At 49.6% G+C, this 24246-nt stretch overlaps 1 protein-coding gene across 1 annotated transcript in view; it reads right to left on the bottom strand.

Moving 5' to 3' along the window:
* Nucleotides 1-2497: 2497 nt before the first annotated feature.
* LOC126073997 (cell surface glycoprotein 1-like) overlaps nucleotides 2498-24246 on the bottom strand; it is a 53315-nt gene continuing 31566 nt past the window's right edge. The window contains exons 9-15 of the mRNA XM_049881340.1: nucleotides 23358-23536; nucleotides 23124-23219; nucleotides 21501-21694; nucleotides 10646-10733; nucleotides 4513-4706; nucleotides 3641-3700; nucleotides 2498-2564 (exon numbers count right to left, since the gene is read on the bottom strand). Of these exons, the coding sequence (XP_049737297.1) occupies nucleotides 2498-2564; nucleotides 3641-3700; nucleotides 4513-4706; nucleotides 10646-10733; nucleotides 21501-21694; nucleotides 23124-23219; nucleotides 23358-23536 (878 nt within the window). The remainder of the gene's footprint in view (nucleotides 2565-3640; nucleotides 3701-4512; nucleotides 4707-10645; nucleotides 10734-21500; nucleotides 21695-23123; nucleotides 23220-23357; nucleotides 23537-24246) is intronic.

Below are 24246 nucleotides of genomic sequence, written 5' to 3'. Positions count from 1 at the left end.
TAAGGATTCCACCTTCCAGCAGACTCTTCCTCAGGAGCCTGAGCTAGAACTAGACATGGACAACCTAGAGCTGTATCAACGTCTGCTGTTCCTGAAGGAATAGAATCAACATCCACCGGTAGTCCGGGATTCAGTTCCGGAGGTGGCCCAGCAGAAGAATTCAGCTTTCCAATAGGCTCTTCCTCTGGTGCATGGGACAGAGCTGTATGCGGAGGACCTGGGGCTACACGAGGCCCAGGTGCTGATGTAGGAGTAGGACCCACAACACCTGGTGGTCCGGGATCCAGGTCTAAACGTGGTTCAGGGTTAAAATCTGCTTTTGCAATAGGACCTTCGTCCAGGGCCTGGACCGGAGCTGGAGAAGGAGGATCTGTGGGTACACTGAGCTCCAATACTGCTGCAGGCTTAATATCGCAATCAGCTTTTGGTCCACGGCTGAGTTCAGGAGGTGGCCCAGGATAAGAATCCGAGTTTCCCACAGGCTCTTTGTCTGGAGCCTGGGCCACAGCTGGAGTCAAGGGACATGGGATGACATCTAGGTCTGCTGTTGCTGTCGGAATAGAACTGACATCACTTGGTGGTCTGGAAGCTTGTTCTGGAGGGGACTCAGGATAGCAATGGAGCTTTCCAGCAGGCCCTTCATCTGGTGCCTGGGCCAGAGCTGTAGATGGAGGACCTGGGGCTACACAGAGCCCAGGTGTGGCTGCGTGAACAGGCTCCATATCAGCGGGTGGCCCTGGCACACGTTCTGGAGATGGCACGGGATAAGAGTCTGACATCCCAGCAGATTCTTCCTCTGGAGCCTGAGCCAGAGCTGAAGATGGAGAACTTGGGGCTTCATCGAAGTTTGCTCTTTCTGAAGGAATGGGATCGACATCGGCCGGTGTTCCGGGATCGAGTTCTGTAGGTGGACTAGAATAAGGATCGAGCTTTCTCATAGGCCCTTCCTCTGGTTCCTGGGACAGAGTTGTATATGGAGCACCTGGGACTACATGAGGACCCGGTGGTGATGAAGGAGTAGGACCCACAACACTTAGTGGTCGAGACTCAAGTTCCAGAGGAGGTTCTGGAATAGCATCTGGCTTCCCGGTAGGTTCTTCATCTGGTGCCTGGGCCAGAACCGGAGATGGAGGACATGGGGCTTCATCGAAGTTTGCTCTTTCTGAAGGAATGGGATGGACATCGGCCAGTGTTCTGGGATCGAGTTCTGTAGGTGGCCTAGAATAAGGATCGAGCTTTCTCATAGGCCCTTCCTCTGGTGCCTGGGACAGAGTTGTACATGGAGGACCTGCGGCTGCATGACGACCCGGTGGTGATGAGGGAGTAGGCCCCACAACACCTAGTGGTTGAGACTCAAGTTCCAGAGGCAGTTCTGGATTAGTACCTGCCTTCCCCATAGGCTCTTCATCTGGTGCCTGGGCCAGAACTGGAGATGGAGGAGCTAGCACTACATGGAGCCCTGGTGCTGGTACAGAAGGAGGACCCACAACACTTGGTGTCCCAGGATCCGCTTCTGGAGGTGGTTCAGGAACAGAACCTGACGTTCCAATGGGCTCTTCATCTAGCATCTGAAACAGAGCTGGCGATGGAAGACCTGTACATACGCAGAGCTTTGGTATTGTTGCAGGTGCAGTACCACCATCAGCCTGTGGTCCACGACCAAATTCTGGAGGTGGCTCAGGAGAAGCAGCCAACTTCCCAGCAGGCTCTCCATCTGGACCCAGAGCCAGAATCGGATCTGGAGGCCCTTGTTCTACTTTGAACCTCGGCGTTGGTGCACAATCAGGTGATCCTTGAGCCAATTTTCTAGATGGCCCAGGATAAGAAGATGGCTTTCCAACAAGCTCTTCACCTGGTGGCTGAGCCAGAGTTGGAGATGGCGGACCTGTGGCTACACTGAGCCCCAGTGTTGGTGCACGAGCTGCTTCTGGAGTTGTCCCAGGAAGACGACTCAGCCGTCCAGAAGACTCTCCGTCTGGTGTGGGAGGTGGTGGTGGACGATCTGGTCTTCTGTGCACCTCCTGTGATGGTTCAGGAGTAGAATCTAGCTCAGAAGATGGTTCTCGATTCTCTCCTAGAGGTGACCCAGGAAAACAACCCAGCCCTCCAACACGTTCTCTCTCTGCTGACAGATCTGGTGATGGAAGACCTGATGTTCTGTCGAACTCCAGTGTTGGTGTTGGAGCAGAAGGTCGTCCTAGAGTAGATTCTGGATGAGGCCCTAGGTCCTGAGCTGCTTTTAGACCCAGTGCCGGCCCTGACGGGAGAGGTACAACAGGAGAAACATTCAACAACATGGCTCCCTTTCCTCCTGCCTTTCCCATGATAGAAAGCATCCCACAACCTTGAAGAGAAGACCAGGGTCCAGATTTCCACCCCAGAAACTCTTCCAAGACTGAGGTCCACCAGAGGAGGGTCTGAGATCACTCTGAACATAGGCCCAACCCTACCTCTGTGAGGCCACCCTGTGGGGCCAGCCCCATGTCCCCTCACAAGCTCACATGCAGGCATACCCAGTTTTCCTCACCCTCTGGCTCTGCATCACTGGGCTCCAGAGGATCCAGCTGGGCACAGAGAAGATGGGCATGGCGCTCCAGGTCTGAGTCCGGCATGTTCACCTGCACGTACTCCACCAGGAGCTTCAGGCAGGAGAAGTGTGGGGGCTGGTCAAAGTCTTCTGGGTATTCATCCATCCAGGTTTTCAGGATGAAAGAGATGGCGCTGGGGATGGATGGTGAAGAACAGGATCAGAGGCCTGGCCTTTCCCACTACACTGCCATCCCATGGCACCCATGTAAGAGTCTGGCTTCTTCTGTCTGTCCCTGTCCTTCCAAACCCCAGCCCCAGTCTGCACCACGCCCTCTGGCTATCCTGGCAGTGTCAGGCCTGGTCACTGAGCAGGGGGATAGCGTAGAGCCTTGGTCACAGAGACATCCCTATGAATGGTGTGACCAACTCTCTCACCTCTCGAAGCCTGAATTATCTCCCTGTCCTTTCCCTGGCTCCCTCCCCAATGGACAGTAAACCCCTGAGGGCAGGAAGCAGTGTGTCCCTGTGTTCTCCTCACAGCCTGGCACACTGTAGTGCTCCAGGAATCTCAGAGACTGAGGATACAGAGTCTGTCCCCTGTCCCAGCCTCCCCAGATCCTGAGGCCCTCTCCTCCTGGACAGTGGACACCAGCCTTTTGCCTGGTCCTCTGTATGCACATGAGGGTCTCCTCGCCCACAGTCACTGTTCTCCCAGGGACAGGGATCCCACATGCATCTGAGCCCCTCTGACAGGCATACAGCATTGTGGGGCCGGTTTCTCCCCTACCTCCTGATCAGGCTCCAAACGGGGAGGGAACAACCAGAGCTGGAAGTAGATTATGGTGAGGGGGAGGGAGAAGGGAAAGGGTCTCCCTAGGGCCCACACTGGGCCCCTTGCCTCCCCTCTGCTTTCCAGTGTGCCCAGGCTCCACCCCCAGCTCTGTGGGACTGATTTGCTCCTACACGTATTGCCACTGAACTCATTTCTCCATAGGGATCAAGATGTGTGAGAATCAGGGCATTCCCAGCCCCAGTCTTGACACAGGTCTCTTAAAATCCCAGTCTTCCCTGGAGACACAAGACCCTCTTTCTCCATGCAATGTCCACTTACTCTTTCTGCTGGTCCTGGGGTCCACCATCCCTGGCTGAATGGGGGCAATTGTATCCATACCTAGAGGAGGCACAAGGGTATCACATCTAATGCACTGTGAATACAACCTGCTTCCCATGTCTAGTGTTTCTGTCTGCCTCCTGACTAGGACAGAGGCCTAAGAGGGCACAGTCCCTCTCTGCTTTGTTCACTGAATGATGCTGAGTGTCTAGAACACTGTCTGCAAAAGTAGGGCTTCATAGATAATTGTTGAGTGAATGAACCTAAGCAGGACCTTAACCAGCATCTGATTGTCCTGGGGCCCCTCTGTCAGACACCAGGGATTCTTGTTCAGGCTACACCAAAAAGAAACACCACTAGATGGAATCTCAATTCCCCCTTTTCTAATGGAAACAGGTTTGCTGAAGGGCCTGCACTCAGTGAGGGGTGAGGCAGACAGCTTCTTCTTAAATGAGAAAAACAATAAATGTGAACATCCCAGCCCCTCCAGCAGCCTTTTCCCTAGAGCTGGGCTCCAGGGGTTGGTCTCTAGTGGCACACTGCTTAAAGAGCTTGGCTGCTAACCAAAAGCTGAACAGTTTGAATCCAGCTGCTCCTTGGAAACCCTAAGGGGCAGGTCTACTCTGTTTTCTAAGTTTGGTAAGAGTCAGAATTGACTCCATGGCAATAAGTTTGGCTTTGGTGGGGCTCTGGGTACATAGTTGCCATGGCTTCTACCATGTGGTTCTGACAGTAAGGTCAAGCAGGCTGATGTTCTACCAGCACACTTTTCAGAGGAGCACTCTGAGGCACAGAGACGTGAGTGACTTTCCCCAGACTCATAGCTGGTAGGGGTTGACTTCCCACGGGTCTGTGGAGGGAGGGGTGCTCACCCATGGAACAACAGATCCAGGACCTGCTGGGTGGTGGCGAAGGTTCTGTAATGTCCCAGAAAGAAGTTGATGTAGGACAAGTCACCCTCCATGAAGGCGGGCACCAGGTGCTCCCCCAGCTTCTCCGGCGAGCCAGCCTTGACGATTCTCACCACGCGGGTCTCAATCAGGTCCTGGTCCGACCCACAGGTACACTGGGGTGAGACAGACGAGGGGTATAATGTGAGAGGCACCCCAGGAACCACCAGTTGGTTTGGAGTGCCACATCTCTGTGACTTGTGGCAGGAGGTGGGACACAAGTGTCCCCAACAGGAAACAGGAAGTAGGGATTATTACACATATTAGAAGCCTCAAGTCGTTTTCTTCATAACATTACCTCCCTCTAGTAAGAGTGGAGCCTTAGTGGCACATCAGCTCTTAAGAGCTTGGCTGCTAAGCAAAAGATCAGCAGTTTGACTCCACCAGCCACTCCTTGGAAACCCCATGGGGTGCTTCTACTATTTCGTATAGGGTCCCTATGAGTCAGCATGGACTCGATGGCAACAAGTTTGGTTGGGTCTGGTATCAAGAGCAGTATCCTTGTGAGTCCTCACTAAACACCCTGTTGTAGAGGTGAGAAAAAACAGCTTAGCGATGTCCAGTGTGTTCAAAGGCACAGATAGGAGCCCAGAATCTTCTGACGCTAAGGCTCCGTGATGTTCCCCGTGTGCAGCATGAGCCCTGCTCTGCTTCTGACTCGGAGGGGAAGGTCTGGTGCAAGCTCACTCCCTCCCCAGCTGGAGACAGTGCCCAGAGCAGACACACCCATGAGACCCCCACTGAATGCAAAGCAAGACAGGGATTTTCCTTTCTGTACATTAAAGGGGGTTTTGAGGAGCTAAAGCTATGGTGGTCCCAGATCCAGCGAAAGGTGGATGCCTGGATATCTCTGGGGTGGGATTAAGGCCCCCACAGGACCAAGGATCTGAACAGATGCCTCAGGGAGGGCAAATGTGAATGACCACGAAAGGGCTAAAAGCTGGCTCAGCTTCTCAGGGCCAACAGCCCCTCAAAGCCACCCCGCAGTTGCAGTGGCCAATGTGACAGCAGTTGGCAAAAATGGAACAGGCTGGATGCAGGGACACAGGCAGGGTCATAGACTGCTGGACCACCTGACTGTCACAGCGTTTATGGGGAGTCTGGCTCTAGGGATCTCCAGTTGGAACGGGTACATCCTTGGCCCCAGCATGCCGCCCCTGGGAGTCTGTCCTGGGAGGGTCAGTGTATGAGGACACACGTGAGGTTCCTGCAGCCCTGCTGTGGGTCAGTGTATGAGGACACACATGAGGTTCCTGCAGCCCCGCTGTGGGTCAGTGTATGAGGACACACGTGAGGTTCCTGCAGCCCTGCTGTGGGTCAGTGTATGATCACACACGTGAGGTTCCTGCAGCCCTGCTGTGGGTCAGTGTATGAGGACACACATGAGGTTCCTGCAGCCCTGCTGAAAGGGCAGCAGAGGGGATCAGTCCAGGGCCAGCAGCCATGAAAGTCTCAGTCACTGTGGGAACCGGCCTCCCTTCTGGAACATTCTGCAGCTGAGTCAGGACACAGCTCCTGACCTGGAGGGGTCATGGTGATGTGTTCCCTGAGATTGCAGGTTGCAGAAAAATGTGCCTCACAGCCTGAGCCCCGTGCTTTTCAGTAAATGCAGCCTGCTAACCATGAGGATGTGTGAGGCTGGGAGAAGGTGTGGAAGGACAGTCCAGGCGACTACTGCCGGGCCCTGGGGCTGACAGTGAAACCCTGAAACAGGAACAACATGCAAAAAGATGCCTGGCCTCATGTGCAGTGAAAACAGTAGAAAAGCCTCAATTCTGACATTCCTACAAGTAGGGAAAAAGTGACTGTACTTCGCCAGACAGAGAAGTCGGTGGCCGGAGGCGGGGGCATAAGGGAAGGAATCTGGCGGATTCATTTGGGAGGGAACCCTGGCCCTTGAGAGACAGCCCTAGGAGGGAGCTAGGGATCTGGAAGTAGTGTCTGGTCCCTGTGTCCTCTCTGGCCATCTCAGGCCACTGGGTGGGGACCCCGCCCCCAAACACACTCACCCAAAACCTGCGCCAGCCCTTCCTGCTCCCTTTCTTCAGGTCGATGGAGTAGACGAGGCCATCCTCCTTCTCCTCCTGGATCTCCTGTGGGGGCTCCTGCAGAGACAGTGCCCAGCAGTGGTCCAGCATGCATTCATGGCCTCTCCAAGCCTCCTCCTTCTCTCTCTGCTCCTTCAGGCCCTTCTACCCCCTGGACCTTCAAAGAGCCCCTAGTTCCCTGTCCACACCACATACAGGAAGATCCAGCCGGAGGAAGGCCCAGGGAAGTGTGCCGACTCAGCCTGTGGCCCCCCGACCACCCCTCCCCAAAGTCCTTCTGGGAACTATGACCCCTGTAGAGACATAGGTCCCAACATCCTATGTGATCAGGCTGTTTGGGACAGGGACATGAAGCAGGTCTCCACCTGTGCCACCCCCAGCCCCCCGTCTCCAAGGCACCGAACCTGATGGACTAGTCCCACCCACCACCCTATTCCCGGTCAGTGCAGGGCTCCCCAGGTGGGATCACAGTGGTGGCCTGGCCTGGATTGGCACCCTGGGCCACCCTGTGTTACCTTTGGCTTCTTTCTGGTAAATGGCCAGAGCCTTCGGGGATGGGGGATGAGACCATGTCTCAGCCTCCGTGAAAGGGTCGAACTCCTGGATTTCTCAAGGTTCGATACAAGGCAACGCGAGCAACAACGAGAAAACATGTTCCTCATTCGAGTGTCTCCACTCAAGTGAGCTAGGGAGGGGCGGTCCCTAGAATGTGGGTGCCTGGTTACCAGGGTTCCAAATTCTGTGTAGTCCATCACCAAGGAAGTGAGGTCATATCCTGGGTCTCCTGACCAGGGCCCAAACTCAGATAAAAAAAAAAAAAAAAAGACCTTCCCAAAATTCCTTCTGGGATGCTGAATGCTCACCTCTCCCCATGCCATCTTCGTAACTGTACACAGTGACACCAACACAGCCCCCCACACAACCTAGGGTAGGCCTGGTTGCACCCAGGACCCCAGCTGTGAGCAGATACAGCAGGGTTCAGACACAGCTTGTCCCTCTTAACAAGTTTGTGACCCTGAACAAATCTTTGTGCTTCTCAGAGCCTCCTCAGTCTCCCCATCCCACAATGGGGATCATTCTAGCATCTTCTTCCTAGGGAAGTCAGCAGGTAGAAGTGAGATGACACCTATAAACCCGTGAGCTGATATCACGTATAGCTAAGGCACAAACTCAGAGACAGGAGAATTCCAAGCAGGGCTGGGAAGCAGCATGGCGTACACCTCAAGACAGAGCTGGGTTCTGGTGGTGTGAGCCTGGGAAAGTCACTTCGCCTCCTGGCCTGGTTTCCCTGTCTGCCCCAGCAGGGGTTGGAATTAAGCAAACATCACACATTGCTACCCTCTGCATAAAAGCCTCCAATAACTTCCATTATTTAGAATCTGACCCAGTGCCTCCTCAGGGACTAGGGGGTGAGCAGCCGGCACAATGGCCCCCAACAATCCTTCTTCCAGGTCCCAACCTCCTGTGCGACCCCCTTCCCTAGTGTAGGCTGGACTCAGGGACTCACTTCTTCAGAATGTAGTTGTGGCTGTAAGGTGTCTTGGTACAATTTCAACTCCTAGTGACCCCATTAGGGACAACGCCTCCTAGCTCTCTGCTGCTTGATGGCTTTCTGCCATCTCGCTCTCTCTTCTCTCTCTTTCTCACTCTCTGTCATGGCCCACTCTTTCCCCTGGAAAGCAGCTGTGAGGTAGGGAGTGCCCTATGATGCCCATGGGACAATGACCCAAAGTACCCTCATCAACAGAGAGGAACTGGGACCCCAGTCCTGCAGTTCACAGGAAAGACTCCTGCCCACAACACAGAGTGAGCAGGGAGCGGATCCTCCCCAGTCCAGCTTCAGCTGAGACCACAGCCCCAGCCTCCTGAGAGAATGTGGGGCAGAGTCGCCAGCTAAGCCGCACTGTATTCCTGGTCCACAGAACCTGCTAGATTATCAGATGGTTTTTGTGAGCTGCTAAGATTTGGGGTGATGTTGTCACAGAGGAGGAGACAGCTCCTCCAGCCCACCAGGTCCTGGGACCTGGACCTGCCCTCCTCCTTCTTTCCTCTCCTCCCCAGCTCCCTCCAGCCACTATGGCAGCTTTCCAACCCCCTCTCTGGGCAAACTCAATCTGCCTCCCAGTCTCTGCACCAGCCGTGCCTTCTCCTTGGCACACTTTCCCCTGACTCGGGCAGGGCTGCCCCTCCTTTCATTTTGCTCACACATAAATGTCACCTCAGTGAGGCCTCTGGACCCACATCCAGTGGCCCAGCCCTCTCTCACTGGTTGTACCCTGCTTTATTTTCTCTATGGAATATGCTCTTTTCTCTCCATGTATCTGTCTTCATGCTCTTGTCCCTCTCCCCTCCACCATGTGCTAGTGCTGCAGCCCCAGGAAAGAAACCTCACATCCCCCACCTGTGTTCAGCTGTCCTGGAGGCAGTAGCTCTCCTGGGCCCCGGGAAGCACCACTGGCTTGAGAGGCTGCCACCCCCTGGTGGCCGAAAGTAGCACTGTATCCCCAGGCTTGTAACCTGATCACAAAACACTCACTTGTGTTCAGGTGTCCTGGAGGCAGCAGCTCTCCTGGGTCCCAGGGATGAAGGATCAGGACCTGCAGGTCCATGGGGAGTGTGGGGTATCTCAGGGGACTTCCTACCCCCTCTTTGCCTCCACAGGCCCTGGGCTGTCCAGCTCACTTATGAGGCATTCTGCCCACATTCATGCCAAAGGCCCCATTTCCTCAGAAGGACCCTGAGGTTCCACCAAGGAATGGACTTGGCCTCATGGTCCACGGCTCTTCCCTGCTCTGCCCTGCCCTGCCCTGCCCTGCCCTGCACTACCCTTCCCTCTCCTGCCCTTCCCTTCCCTCCCCTCCCCTGCCCTGCCTGACTCCAGATTCCCAGTCCCCAAACCCCAGTGCTCTTCCTGGGGGAATATTCAATTCCAGGAAGTAGAAAGCATATTCTTAGGACTTCAGAGCACAGTGGGTCCAGCAGACACTTCTCTGAGCCTTGGAATCTTGGGGCTCACCCACTCTATGCACCCCAATGAACAGAGGAGGCAACTGAGGCCTTCTGTCCTCTAGCCCCCTCCCCTGTGGGAGAACTCATCCTAGGTCCAGGGACCCAGAACACACACTGCAGGACAAGGCCTTGTCCACTCTGTGTTGCCATGGAGATGGGTGGCCCTGGGAGACCCCTGGGAACCTTGGGGTCCCTCTCCCTTCATCCGGAAACTCCTCCCGCCCATGTTGTGAGTCGTGGGCATGTGGCTAGGAGAACAGAGGCCCCTGTCCCAAGGCGGACCTACCTCCACCCTCTCTCTTCTTTCCACTGGGTCACTTACTTGGTGTCCTCTTCTCTTCTGACCCGACCTGCATGGCCCCTCACGTGAAGTCAGTGTGTGCCGCTGTGTGTGTGTGTTCGTGTATGCTCGAGCCTATATGTACAACGAGAGGGGGTACGCAGAGTTCCCCACATCTTGGCAGCTCTCATTCTCAAAGCCAACCACATGAGAGGGGCTGAGCCCTGGCCTAGGGGGACCGAGCCTTCCTCATCCTTTGGACTGTGCTCACTTGCGTGTCCTGGGCTATCCCTGGCTTTCTCTTCGACTCAGTTTCCCAATTGTGCACTGAGGGTTTGGCCGGGGAAGTGCTTCAGGGCTCACTCAGGGAAATGCTGGCCAGGACCCCACGCTGGAGTAGACGTGGACGGCAGCTTGTGGTGAGCACAGCACACAGCCTTCTTAGTGTGAGGGACGTGGGTGGACACTGCCCAGGGCAGCCAGGCCGATGTGCAAGGCCCAGTGCTAATAGGACCTGTGGATCCTGGGATCCCTCTACCCAAGAGGGGCCAAAGGACCCTGGGTCAGGTGGACATGGAGAGCCTGTGGACTTGGGAGACACTGAGTAACCCCACCACCCAGGTCTGCTCTCTGGACCAGCAGCAGGAGGCCCGCCACGGATATTCCCCACCTCCTGCCTGGTGCTCACCTCTCAGTCTCCCTGAGCCTCTCCCTCGACCGGCACGACGCCCCAAAGTGCTCCTGGGGCCACGCTGTTATTGTCACAGTCTGACTGGAGCCGCTGAAACTCAGGATCACGTCTAGTCCTGGGCCACAGGGAGGGAAGGGTGCTGAGAGCCAGAGTGGGGTGCTGGGTGAGTCAGCGTCCAGGAGCTGGGTTTGAGCTCCTGTGGGAGGCCCTCCCCCCACTCCCATGCAGGCCTTGCCTGTCCTCAGAGCTGGGAACAAACAGTCCCTCCTCAAGGAAGTTCTCCTGGATTCCACTCTCATCACCACCTCCAGTGAGGCAGTTCTCCCCCTCTCTGTGCATCAACCTTCCCCAGGAATCCAAGAGGACGGGTCCTACCCTGGAACGGGGTACCTTTACCTCCCCACTCCCTCAAACAGTTCCAAAGCTGGGCTTCTTTCTTCCCTTCTGCAAGCTGATCATTCTCCCTGGGGGACGCACACCATGTTCCTCAGAGAAGGTCCCCTGGGCCATCAGAGCCCCCACTCCTCTCAGGCAGCACTAACATGGGGCCCCACCATGGAACAGAGCATGTGTGCAAACCTGAACTTGAACAGAGGTAGGGGTCTGGGTGTCAGGACAGGGGGACCTGCTTCTTCACATGCTGCCGACACCTCCGAATTTAATTACATCCTGCGGGATTAGGCACAAAATGGCTGTCCTCCTCCGAATCGGAGGCAGCCTCCCAAGACCAGCTCCAGCTCCTCCTTCCTCAGTGCCTCTCTTTGTTAAAGTCCTAAGTCACTGGTCCTTGGGGAAGACTAATTTCACCTCTCATCCTGACACAAGTTTCTTTCGTTGTTTGTTTGTTTTAAATTACAAGGATAGGAAATCTGGACCCGAGAACCTCTGAGGTTGGTCCCAGCTGTAAAATCCCGTATCCGGGTAATTAGGCACCTTTCAGACTGTCCTGCCCTGATTTCAGTGAAACTAGCATAGAGGCTATAAGGAGCCCTGGTGGTGCAGTGGTTAAAACTCTCGGCTGCTAACCAAAACGTCAGAAGTTCAAACCCACCAGCCCCTCCGCGGGATAAACATGTGGCAGTATACTTCTTGGAAACTCTCTGGGACACTTCTACTCTGTCCTATACTGTCACTTTGAGTCAGAATTGACCCAGCAGCAATGGGCTATGGGTAGCATCAGCAACGGCTTCACGTCAAAGGAAATGTTGAGCTTGTGGCCTCTCACTGCTTTTGGACGAGAACTCCCTCACCCTACGGTGCCCCTGATCCTTGGGTGGCACAAACAATCTGCACTGACTACTAACAAAGGTTTGCAGTTTGAACACATCCAGCAGCACCTCAGAGGAAGGCCTGGCGATCAACTTCCGTCCAGGTGACAACCAAGAAAACCCCATGGAGCACAGTTCTTCTCTGTACACATGCAGTTGCCATGAGTCAGAATCGATTCCATGGCAACAGGTTTGGGTTTTTTGTTTTTATTTCTATACACCAGTGCCTGAGCCTTGTGAAGTAACACCCAATATGGGGTGGTTGTTGTTTGCTGTTCGCTGCTGCTGACTCGGCCCCCTGGCTCGTGATGACCCCATGCACACTGGAACGAAACGCTGCCTGATCCTGAGCCACTCCCATAAACAGTTTCAGATTGGATTCTTTGATTCATAGGTTTTCATTGGCCGATTTTCGGAAGTACGTTGCCAGGCCTTTCTTCCTAGTCTGGCTTAGTCTGGAAGCTCTGCTGAAAGCTGTTCAGCATCACAGCAACGTGAGTCGTGGCTCTGTGTGAGGTGGATTGGCTGAAAATTGAACCCGAGTCTCCTCATGGAAGACGAGAAGTCTACCACTGAACAACCTCAACCCCCAAGATGGGGTAGTTATAAATACAATAAAATTCAAATATAGAGCCTTAATTAAAAACAAAAAAAAAAATGCTCAAAGCTTCCCAGAGCCAAATGATGCCTACTTTTTGCTTGAAATTCAGGAAGCTCTTAGAAAGCAACCAAGATTGCTGCTCACCATATGACCCAGAAATTCCACCCCTGGCTACAGACCCAGAGGACATGAAATCAGGGACTCAAACAGATATCTGTATATGAATGTTCACTGCAGTATTATTCACAAGAGTCCAACGGTGGCAACAACCCACCGTTGGAAACCAACAAATGAATGGATAGACAAAATATAGTCTATCCAGACAATGGAATATTACTTATCTATAAAGAGAAGTGAATTCCTGATACATGCCACAATATCATGAACCTTGAAAACATGCTAAGCGAAATAAGTCAGACTCAAAAGGACAAATACTATAGCATCCCACTTATATGAAATGTCTGAACTAGGCAAATGCATTGTTGTAGCCACTGGATGCCTTCGAGTTGTTTCCAACTCATTCTGACCCCATGGGACACAGTAGACCTGCCCCACGTTCTCTAGGGTGTGATCTTTATGGGAGCATATCGCCAGGTCATTTCTCCAGCAGAACAGCTGGTGGGTTTGAAATGAACACCTTTGGGCAAGCAGCCGAGCACTTAACCACTGTGCCACCAGAGCTCCATAGGCAAATGCATAGAGATCAGAATGTATGAGTGGTGGGCAGGGGCTGAGGGAAGGGAGAAATGAGGAGTGGTGCCTGAAGGGGCACTGGGTTCCATTTGCGGTGATAAAAAATTTCTGGAGACAGAGACTGGTCATGTTCGCACAGCATAGTGAATGTCATTAATGTCTCTGGATTGTAATAAAAATGTTAACTAAAGATAAGGACTAAAGAGGCAGGGCCAAGTGGGCAAGCTAGTCACAATGTTCCGCCAAACCCTCTTGCAACAGAGACCCAGAAAAACAATCGAATCGATTATACATATGACAATCTACAAACCCTGAACATCAAACACAGATTAAGGAATCGGAATGAGCGACGGGGGATAGTGAGACAGCGCAGAAGCAGTGATGAGCTGCCGAGTCCACGCAGGGCCTCAGCTCACAATTCTTTGGCACCAAACTTGGGTGTGATGGTGGCGGGGCTGATTTTAGTCTCCTGAGACAGGGCAGCATCAGTGAAAGAAGGCAAGCAAAGTGGCACACCCCTAACTCTATGGTATGTCTAAGGTGAAGCTGGTCACAGCATTTAGGAAGTGGCTGCTTCAATGAAAGAAGGCAAACAAAGTGCCGGTACCCTGACACCCTGGTGTGACAGCCACGGGACAGGCTGTGGAGTTCAGGACTAAGCCAATTCAGGAAAAGAAGGCAAGCCCGGGACACAGCCCTAACCCCCTGGGGCAATCTCTGGGGGGAACCACCTAGACCACACAGGCTACACATACCTCTGGTATCGGAGATAAAACAGCACTCTCGACACAAGATAAGTGATTTTGTCTAATTTACCATGTGGATCTAATAGCTCCGTCTTTTCAAAGTACTCTCTCTTGTCTATCTGATCCCTCCCCTATCTGTCCCAGCCAGCTTCTTTAACAGTTGATTTCCCTGGACCTGAAATAGAACCTGCTGCACTCTCTCTGAGCCATTCTCCTGGCCTGGGAGAAGAAACAAATTAACAAATAGGGGAAAAACACTTTCCCAACTCCCCGAATCTGGAGGCTCAGAGCAGGAGTGGCTCCAGTCCAGGCATGACCGATCCACTGACTTTGGCTTTCACCCCTACATGGAAGCAGATGGCTATTATAATGCAAAGGCAAATCTGTTTGAGGTCTGACTGTATTTGTTTCAGCTGTGTGGTGGAGAGGCAGGTTTTGTAGATTTGATACCACTCTGCCTATTAAACAGGGCCCTCACCTGCCCACAGGAGGAACCTGAGGGTTCGAGGCTCCATCCACACCACATACTCAACCATGAAATTGGTCCGAGGGTAGTGGTGCCCACCAGCCTTTACAGGTATAAGCATTGGGTGCTGAAGGTACAGCTGCAGAGCCCACCCACCAGAGCACTCTAGACAACAGAGACACTTCTTCCTCACTGACACTTGGGGGAAGGCTGTCAGCACCCTGCCTTCCTCAGAGTGTGACTCCCTGCCACTACCAGAAACCAGTGCATACAACCATCACCACTACTCCTCAAAGACAATAGGTGAGAGCCTATAACACACCCTAGGGGACTGACAATCAGAACACCTGAGCTGTTTCTATTCAAGAATAGTGAATGGACTCCTAAGCTCATATACCTGGTAACACCTCTAACCATCTGGTAAGAGGACATTAATGCTTCAAAGGCTCCAATAATCAAGTTACTTCACTCTAGTAGCCTAAAACTCGAAACAAAACAAAGCAAGAAGCTAGGACACAGTGAGCAAACATAAAATAAATTATTATAATAACTTATAGATGGCTTGGGCACAGCAGTCGATATCAAATCACATAAAGAAGCAGACCATGACTGCTTCAATGAATTCCCAAAACAGAGAAGCAAGGACTCTTCCAGATGGAGAAGTATTCCTGGAATTACCAGGTATAGAATATGGAAGACTAATACAAAGAACCGTTCACGACATCAGGAACGAGATCAGGCCATACACAGAAAAAGCCAAGGAACACACAGATAAAGCAGTAGAGACAATTAAAGGTTATTCAAGAACATAATGAAAAATTTAGTAAGCTGCAAGAATCCATAGAGAGACAGCATTCAGAAATACAGAAGATTAACAATAAAATTACAGAATTAGACAAATCAATAAAAAGCCAGAGAAACAGAATAAAGGAAGTGGAATGCAGAATCGGGGAGATGGAGGATAGGACAATTGGCACCAATGTATTTAAAGAAAAATCAGGTAAAACAATTTTAAGAAATGAAGAAAACTTAGGAATCATGTGGGTCTCTACCAAAAACAATCACTTGAGGGTGATTGGAATACCAGAACAGGGAGAGATAACAGAAAATACACAGAGAATTGTTGAAGCTTTGTTGCGCCAGAAAACTTCCCTGACATTGTGAAAGATGAAAGGATATCTATCCAAGATTCTCACTGAACCCCCTACAAGATAGATCCCAAAAGAAAGTCACCAAGACATATTCTCACCAAACTTGCCAAAAACAAAGATAAAGAGAACATTTTAAGAGTATCCAGGGATAAACGAAAAGTCACCTACAAAGCAGAATCAATAAGAATCAGTTCGGACTACTCGGAAGGAACCATGCAGGCAAGAAGACAACGGGATGGCATATATAGAGCATTGAAGGAGAAAAACTGCCAGCCAAGAACCAGATATACAGCCAAACTGTCTCTCAAATATGAAGGGTAAATTAAGACATTTAGAGATAAACAGAAGCTTAGAGAATTTCCCAAAACCAAAACAAACCTACAAGAAATACTAAAGGGAATTCTCTGGTTAGAAAATGAATAATATCAGATATCAACACAATACTAGAACACAGAACAGAGAAACCAGATATCAACTCAGATTGGGAAATCAAAAACATAAAAGAAGATTTAAAAACATGCTCCAAAGAGGAAATCAGTGATGTCATTATGTAAAAGATGACAATAATCAATAAAGAGAGAATGAATAAAGCAGGCATAGATCCTCCGTATGGAGAGGAAATCAAGGCAAAACAGGGAGATTCAAGCTAGGTTTAAACTTAGAAAAACAGGTGTAAATATTAAGGTGACCACAAAAAAGACTAACAATCCCTCACTTCAAAATGAAAAACAACATAAACATAAAGATTCAGCAAAAAGAAATTTAACTACAAGGAAAAAGAGGAATACACAATTTACAAAGAAAAACTCCTCAGCACGAAAAGTAAGTGGAAAAATGAAACTGTCAACAACACACACAAAAAGGCATCCAAATCACAGCACTAAACTCATACCTATCTAGAATCACGCTGAATATAAATGGACTCAATGCACCAATAAAGAGACAGATAGTTGCAGAATGGGTAAAAAAAATGTGATCCAGGTATATGCTGCCTACAAGAGACACACTTTAGACCTAGAGACGAGAACAAACAAAAACTCAAAGGATGGGAAAAATATATATATATCAAGCAAAAAACAATCAAAAAAGAGCAGGAGTGGCTATATTAATTTCTGACAAAATTGACTTTAAAGTTAAATCTACCACAAATGATAAGGAAGGACACTACATAATGATTAAAGGGGCAATATACCAGGAGGTTATAACCATATTAAATATTTATGCACACAATGACAGGGCTGCAAGATACATAAATCAAATTCTAACAAAACTGAAAAGTGAGGTAGACAGCTCAACAATTATAGGAGACGTCAACACACCACTTTCGGTGAAGGACAGGGCATCCAGAAAGAAGCTCAGTAAAGACACAAAAGATCTAAATGCCACAATCAACCAGCTTAACCTCATAGACATATACAGAACACTTTACCCAAAAGCCAAGTATACTTTCTTTTCTAGTGCACATGGAACATTCTCTAGAATAGACCACATATTAGGTCATAAAGCAAGCCTTAACAGAAACCAAAACATCGTAATATTACAAAGCATCTTCTCTGACCATAAGGCCATAAAAGAAGAAATCAATAACAGAAAAAGCAGGGAAAAGAAACCAAACACTGGAAAACTGAACAATACACTACTCATAAAACACTGGCTTATAGAAGACATTAAGGATGGAACAAAGAAATTCATAGAATCCAATGACAATGAAAACACTTCCTATCCGAACCTTTGGGACAGAGTGAAAGCAGTGCTTGGAGGTCAATTTATATCAATAAACACACACATACAATAAGAAGGGGCCCAAATCAAAGAACTATCCCTGCAAGTTAAACAAATACAAAGAGAGCAACAAAAGAAACCTTCAGGCACAAGAAGAAAGCAATGAATAAAAATTAGAGTAGAATTAAATGAAATAGAGAAAACAAAAACAATTGAAAAATAACAGACCAAAAGCTCGTTCTTTGGTGAAAAAATTAACAGAATCGATGAACCATTGGCCAGGCTGACAAAAGAAAAGCAGGAGAGAAAGCAAATAAGCCAAATAAGAAAGGAGATGTGCAATATCACAACAGATCCAAATGAAAAGAATCATATCAGACTACTAGGAAAAATTGTACTCTAACAAATTTGAAAATCAAGAAGAAGTGGATGAATTCCTAGAAACACACTACCTGCCTAAACTAACACAGACAGAGCCAGAACAACTAAACAGACCCATAACAAAAGAAGAGATTGAAAAGGTAGTCAAAAAACTCCCAGCAAAAAAAGTCCTGGCCCTGACACCTTCACTGCAGAGTTCTACCAAACTTTCAAAGAACAGTTAACACCACGACTACTACAGAGCATAGAAAAGGATGGAATACTCCCAAAGTCATTGTATGAAGGCAGCATATCCCTGACACCAAAACCAGGTAAAGATATTAAGACAAAAGAAAATTACAGACCTATATCCCTCATGAACTTAGATGCAAAAATCCTCCACAAAATTCTAGCCAATAGAATTTAACAAGATATCAAAAAAATAATTCACCGTGACCAAGTGGGATTCGTACCAGGTATGCAGGGATGGTTCCATGTTAGAAAAACACTTAATGTAATCCATCAGACAAATAAAAGACAAGAATCACAGGATTTTATCAATTGATGCAGAAAAGGCATTTGACGAAGTTCAACACCCATTCATGATAAAAACTCTCAGCAAATTAGGAATAGAAGAAAAATTCCTCAACATAATCATGGGCATTTATACAGAGCCAACAGCCAACATCATCCTAAATGGAGAGAGTCTGAAAGCATTCCACTTGAGAACAGGAACCAGACAAGGATGCCCTTTAGCACCACTCTTATTCAGCACTGTGCTGGAGGCCCTAGCCAGAGCAATTAGGTGAGATAAAGAAACAAAGGGCATCCGGATTGGTAAGGAAGAAGTAAAAGCATCTCTGTTTGCAGATGACATGATCTTCTACACAGAAAACCCTGAAGAATCCTCGAGGAAGCTACTGAAACTAATAGAGTATAAGGATACAAGGTAAACATACAAAAACCAGTTGGATACCTCTATGCCAACAAAAAGGACATCGAGGAGGAAATCACCGATCAATACCATTTACAGTAGCCCTCAAAAAGATAAAATACGTAGAAATAAACCTTAGCAGAGACATAAAAGACCTATATAAGGAAAACTACAAGAGACTACTGCAAGAAACTAAAAAAGAGACCTACACAAGTGGGAAAATGTACCTTGCTCATGGATACGAAGGCTTTACATTGTAAACACGTCTATTCTACCAATAGCCGTGTATGGATACAATGCAATTCGGATCCAAATTCTAACGACGTTTTTTAACGAGATGGAGAAACAAATCACCCACTTCATATGGATAGGAAAGAGGACCCAGAGAAGTAAAGCATTACTGAAAAAGAAGAACAAAGTGGGAGGCCTCACTCCACCTGATTTTAGATCCTATTATACCGCCACAGTAGTCAAAACAGCCTGGTACTGGTACAACAACAGAGACATAGACCAATGGAACAGAATTGAGAATCCAGACATAAATCTATCCACATATGAGCAGCTGATATTTGACAAAGGCCCAAAAACACTACAATGGGGGAAAAGACACTCTCTTTAACTAATGGTGCTGCCATAACTGGATATCCATCTGCAAAAAAGTGAAACAAGACCCATATCTCACACCATTCCCAACAACCAACTGAAAATGCATCCAAGATCTAAATATAAAATCTAAAATGATAAAGATCATGAAAGAAAAAATAGGGACAATGCTAGGAGCCCTAATACATGGCATAAACAGTATACGAAACACTACTAACAATGCGGAAGGGAAAGTAGGTAACTGGGAGGCCCTAAAAATCAAACACCTACGCTCATCCAAGGACATCATCAAAGGGGTAAAAAGATTACATGCAGACTGGGAAAAGTTTTTAGCTATGACATTCCCGATCCACACCTGATCTCTAAAATCTACATGATAGTGCAAAAACTCAACTACAAAAAGACAAATAACCCAATTTTAAAATGGGCAAAACATATGAACAGACACTTCACTGAAAAAGACGTTCAGGTAGCTAACAGAAACATGAGGAAATCCTCATGATCATTAGCCATTAGAGAAATGTAAATCAAAACTACACTGAGATTCCATCTCACTCCAATAAGGCTGGCTTTAATCCAAAAACAGAAACTAACAAATGTTGGAGGGGTTGTGGAGAGAATGGAACATTTATACACTGCTGGTGGGAATGTCAAATGGTACAACCACTTTGGAAATCCATTTGGTGTTTCCTATAAAAACTAGAAATACAAGTACCATAAGATCCAGCAATCCCACTCCTTGGAATATATCCTAGAGAAATAAGAGCCTTCACACGAACAGATATACGCACAACCATGTTCATTGCAGCACTGTGTATAAGAGCAAAAAATAGAAGCAACCGAAGTGTCCATCAACAGATGAATGGATAAATGAATTGTGGTATAGTCACACAGTGGAATACTACACATCGATAAAGAACAGTGATGAATCTGTGAAACATTTCAGAACATGGAGGCATCTGGAAGGCATTATGCTGAGTGAAATTAGTCAGTTGCAAAAGGACAAATATTGTATAAGACCACTGTTATAAGAAGTTAAGAAATAGTTTAAACAGAGAAGAAAATATTCTTTGATGGTTACGACAGAGGAGGGAGGGAGACAGGGGTTTTCACTAATTAGATAATTAGATAAGTATTATTTTAGGTGAAGGGAAAGACAACACACAATATAGGAGAGGTCAGCACAACTGGACTGAACCAAAAGCAAAGAAGTTTCCTGAATGAAATGAACGCTTCCAAGGCCCGCGTAGGAGGGTGGGGGTTTGGCGACCATGGTTTCAGGGGATATCTAAGTCAATTGGCATAATAAAATCTATAAAGAAAACATTCTGCATCCCACTTTACGGAGTGGTGTCTGGGGTCTTATATGCTAGGACACGGCCATCTAAGATGCATCAAAGTGGTCTCAGCCCCCCTGGAGCGAATGAGAAAGAAGAACACCAAAGACACAAGGGTAATTATGAGCCCAAGAGACAGAAAGGGTCACATAAACCAGAGACTACATCAGCCTGTCCTGACGTCTGTGTCAGTTTGTCATACTGTGGGGGCTTGTGTGTTGCTGGAAGCTAAGGTACCGATATTCAGATACCAGCAGGGTCCTCCTGACTAGGATAGAGGCCCAGGAGGGCACGGCTCCCTGACTGCTTTGTTCACTGAATGATGCTGAGTGTCTAGAACAGTGTCTGCAACAGTAGGGCTTCATAGATAATTGTTGAGTGAATAAACCTCAGCAGCACCTTCCCCAATATCTGATTGTCCTGGGGCCCCTCCGTCAGCCACCAGGGATTCTTGTTCAGGCTACACCAAAAACAAAGCACCACTAGATGGAATCTCAATTCCCCCTTTTCAAATGGGGAACAGGTTTGCTGAAGGGCCTGCACTCAGTGAGGGGTGAGGCAGACAGCTTCTTCTTGAAGGAGAGGAAAACAATAAATGTGAACATCCCAGCCCCTCCAGCAGCCTTTTCCCTAGAGCTGGTCTCCTGGTGTTGGGCTGTAGTGGCACACTTATTAAAGAGCCCAGCTGCTAACCAAAAGCTCAACAGTTCAAATCCAGCTGCTCCTTGGAAACCCTATGGGGCAGATATACTTTGTTTTCTAAGGTCGGTATGAGTCAGAATTGACTCCATGGCAATAAGGTTGGTTTTCGTGGGGCTCTGGGTACATAGTTGCCATGGCTTGTCCCATGTGGTTCTGACAGTAAGATCAAGCAGGCTGATCCTCTACCAGCCCACTTTTCAGAGGAGCACTCTGAGGCACAGAGATGTGAGTGACTTTAGCCAGACTCATAGCTAATAGGGGTTGAGTTCCTATGGGCCTGGGGAGGGTGGGGTACTAACCTTTGGAACAACAGATCCAGGACCTGCCGGGTGGTGGCGAAGGTTGTATAATTTCCCAGAAAGAAGTTGATGTAGGACAAGTCACCCTCCATGAAGGCGGCTACCAGATGCTCCCCCAGCTTCTCCAGCAAGCCAGCCTTGACGATTCTCACCACGAGGGTCTCAATCAGGTCCTGGTCCGACCAATAGGTATGCTAGGGTGAGACAGACAAGGAATATAATGTCAGAGGAACCCCGTGAACCACCAGTTGGTTTGGAGTTCCAGACCTCTGTGGCCTGTGACAGGAGGTGGGACACGAGTGTCCCCAACAGGAAACGGGAGGTAGGGATTATTACACATATTACAAACCTCAAGTCATTTTCTTCATAACATTACCTCCCTCTAGTAAGAGTGGAGCCCTGGTGGCACATTGGCTCTTAATAGCTTGGCTGCTAACCAAAAGATTAGCACTTTGACTCCACCAGCCACTCCTTGGAAACCCCATGGGGCCGTTTTAGTATGTCCTATAGGGTCCCTATGAGTCAGCATGGACTCGATGGCAACAAGTTTGGTTTGGTTTGGTGTCAAGAGCAGTATACTTGTGAGTCCTCACTAAACACAAAAAAAAAAAAAACACCCTATTGTAGAGGTGAGAAAAAACAGCTTAGCCATGTCCAGTATCTGTTCAAAGTTACGGATAAGAGCCCAGAACCTTCCGACCCTAAGGCCCCATGATGTTTCCCATGTGCCGCATGGGGCCTGCTCTGCTCCTGGCTCAGAGGGGAAGGTCTAGTGCAAGCTCACTCCCTCCCCAGCTAGAGACAGTGCCCAGACCAGGCACATCCATGAGACCCCCACTGAATGCAAAGCAAGACAGGGATTTTCCCTTCTGTACATTAAAGGGGTTTTGAAGAGCTAAAGCTATGCTGGTCCTAGATCCAGCCAAAGGTGAATGCCTGGAGATCTCTGGGGTGGGATTAAGGCCCCCACAGGACCAAGGATCTGAACAGATGCCTCAGGGAGGGCAAATGAGAATGACCAGGAAAGGGCAGCAGAGGGCATCAGTCCGGGGCCACCAGCTGTGAGAGGCTCAGTCACTGTGGGGACTGGCCTCCCTTCTGGAACATTCTGCAACTGAGTCAGGACACAGCTCCTGACCTGGCATGGTGATATATTCCCTGAGGTTGCAGGTTGCAGAAAAATGTGCATCACAGCCTGAGCCCCATGCTTTTGGGTAAAAGAAGCCTGTTAACCATGAGGATGTGTGAGGCTGGGAGGTGTGGAAGGACAATCCAGCTGACTACTGCCCGGCCCTGGGGCTGAGAGTAAAAGCCTGAAACAGGAAAAACATGCAAAAAGATGCCTGGGCTGATGTGCAGTGAAAACAGTAGAAAAGCCTTGTTTCTGACATTCCTACACATAGGAAAAGAGTGACTGTACCTGGCCAGAGAGTGCAGGGCAGTTGGTGGCGGGGGGGTTGGATAAGGGGAGGATTTTGGCAGATTCCTTTGGGAGGGAACGGTGGCCCTTGAGACAAACAGCCCTGGGAGGGAGCTAGGGACCTCGAAGTAGTGTCTGGTCCCTGTGTCCTCTCTGGCCATCTCAGGCCACTGGGTGGGGACCCCGCCCCCACACACACTCACCCAGAGCCTGCGCCAGCCCTTCCTGTTCCCTTTCTTTAGGTAGACGGAGTAGACTAGGCTGTCCTCCTTGTCCTCCTGGATCTCCTGTGGGGGCTTCTGCAGAGACAGTGCCCAGGAGTGGTCCAGTATGCATTCATGGCTGCTCCAAGCCTCTTCCTTCTCTCTCTGCTCCTTCAGGCCCTTCTAAGCCCTAGACCTTCAAAGAGCCCCTAGTTCCCTGTCCACACCACATACAGGAAGATCCAGCCAGAGGTTACACCATGCAGCCCCAGCCACTTCCACTGACCAGGGCCGCCCCTTGCTCTGCAGCTCATCTCTAACTCCCACCTTCCAGGGAGGAGGAGAGATTGCAGGGGGAGGAGGGGGCTCAGGGCAGGGGTACAGATAGGGACCTCTGAGTAGTTCACCAGGATCTGGGAAGAGCTGAGCCAGCATAAGGTCAGCAATGGGCTGTCAGTGCCTGCAGGTAGGACCGTGCGGTGACTGCCCCACACTGGGTGAGCTGGAGCTCAAAGAAGGCCCTGGGCTTGTCCACTCTGTGTTTCCTTGAGGATGGGTGGCCCTGGCAGACCCCTGGGAACCTTGGGGTCCCTCTCCCTTTATCCGGCAACTGCCCCCGCCCATCTTGTGGACCTTGGGCATGTGGCTAGGGACTGGAGGACCCTGTCCCGAGGCAGAGCTGCCTCCACCCTCTCTCTTCTTTCCAGTGTGTCACTTACTTTGTGTCCTCTTCTCTTCTGACCCTACCCAGATGGCCCCTCACATGAAGTCAATGTGTGCCGCTGTGTGTGTGTGTGTATGCATGCGCCTATGTGCACAATGTGAGGACGTACGCAGAGTTCCCCACATCTTGGCAGCTCTCATTCTCAAAGCCAACCCCATGAGAGGGGCTGAGCCCTGCCTAGGGGGACGGAATCTTCCTCATCCTTTGGACTGTGCCCACTTGTGTGTACTAGGCTATCACTGGCTTTCTCTTCGACTCAGTTTCCCAATTGTGCACTGAGGGTTTGGATGGGGAAGTGCTTCAGTGCTCACTCAGGAAGGACTCTGGAGAGGACCCCACATTGGGGTGGATATGGGCGACAGCTTGGGGTGAGCACAGCACGCAGCCTCCTTAGTGTGA

The sequence above is a fragment of the Elephas maximus genome, chromosome 3, assembly GCF_024166365.1.
Source record: "Elephas maximus indicus isolate mEleMax1 chromosome 3, mEleMax1 primary haplotype, whole genome shotgun sequence".
NCBI lineage: Eukaryota > Metazoa > Chordata > Mammalia > Proboscidea > Elephantidae > Elephas > Elephas maximus.
The sequence above is the reverse complement of the archived record's forward strand: the minus strand, read 5'-3'. Positions and strand labels throughout refer to the sequence as shown.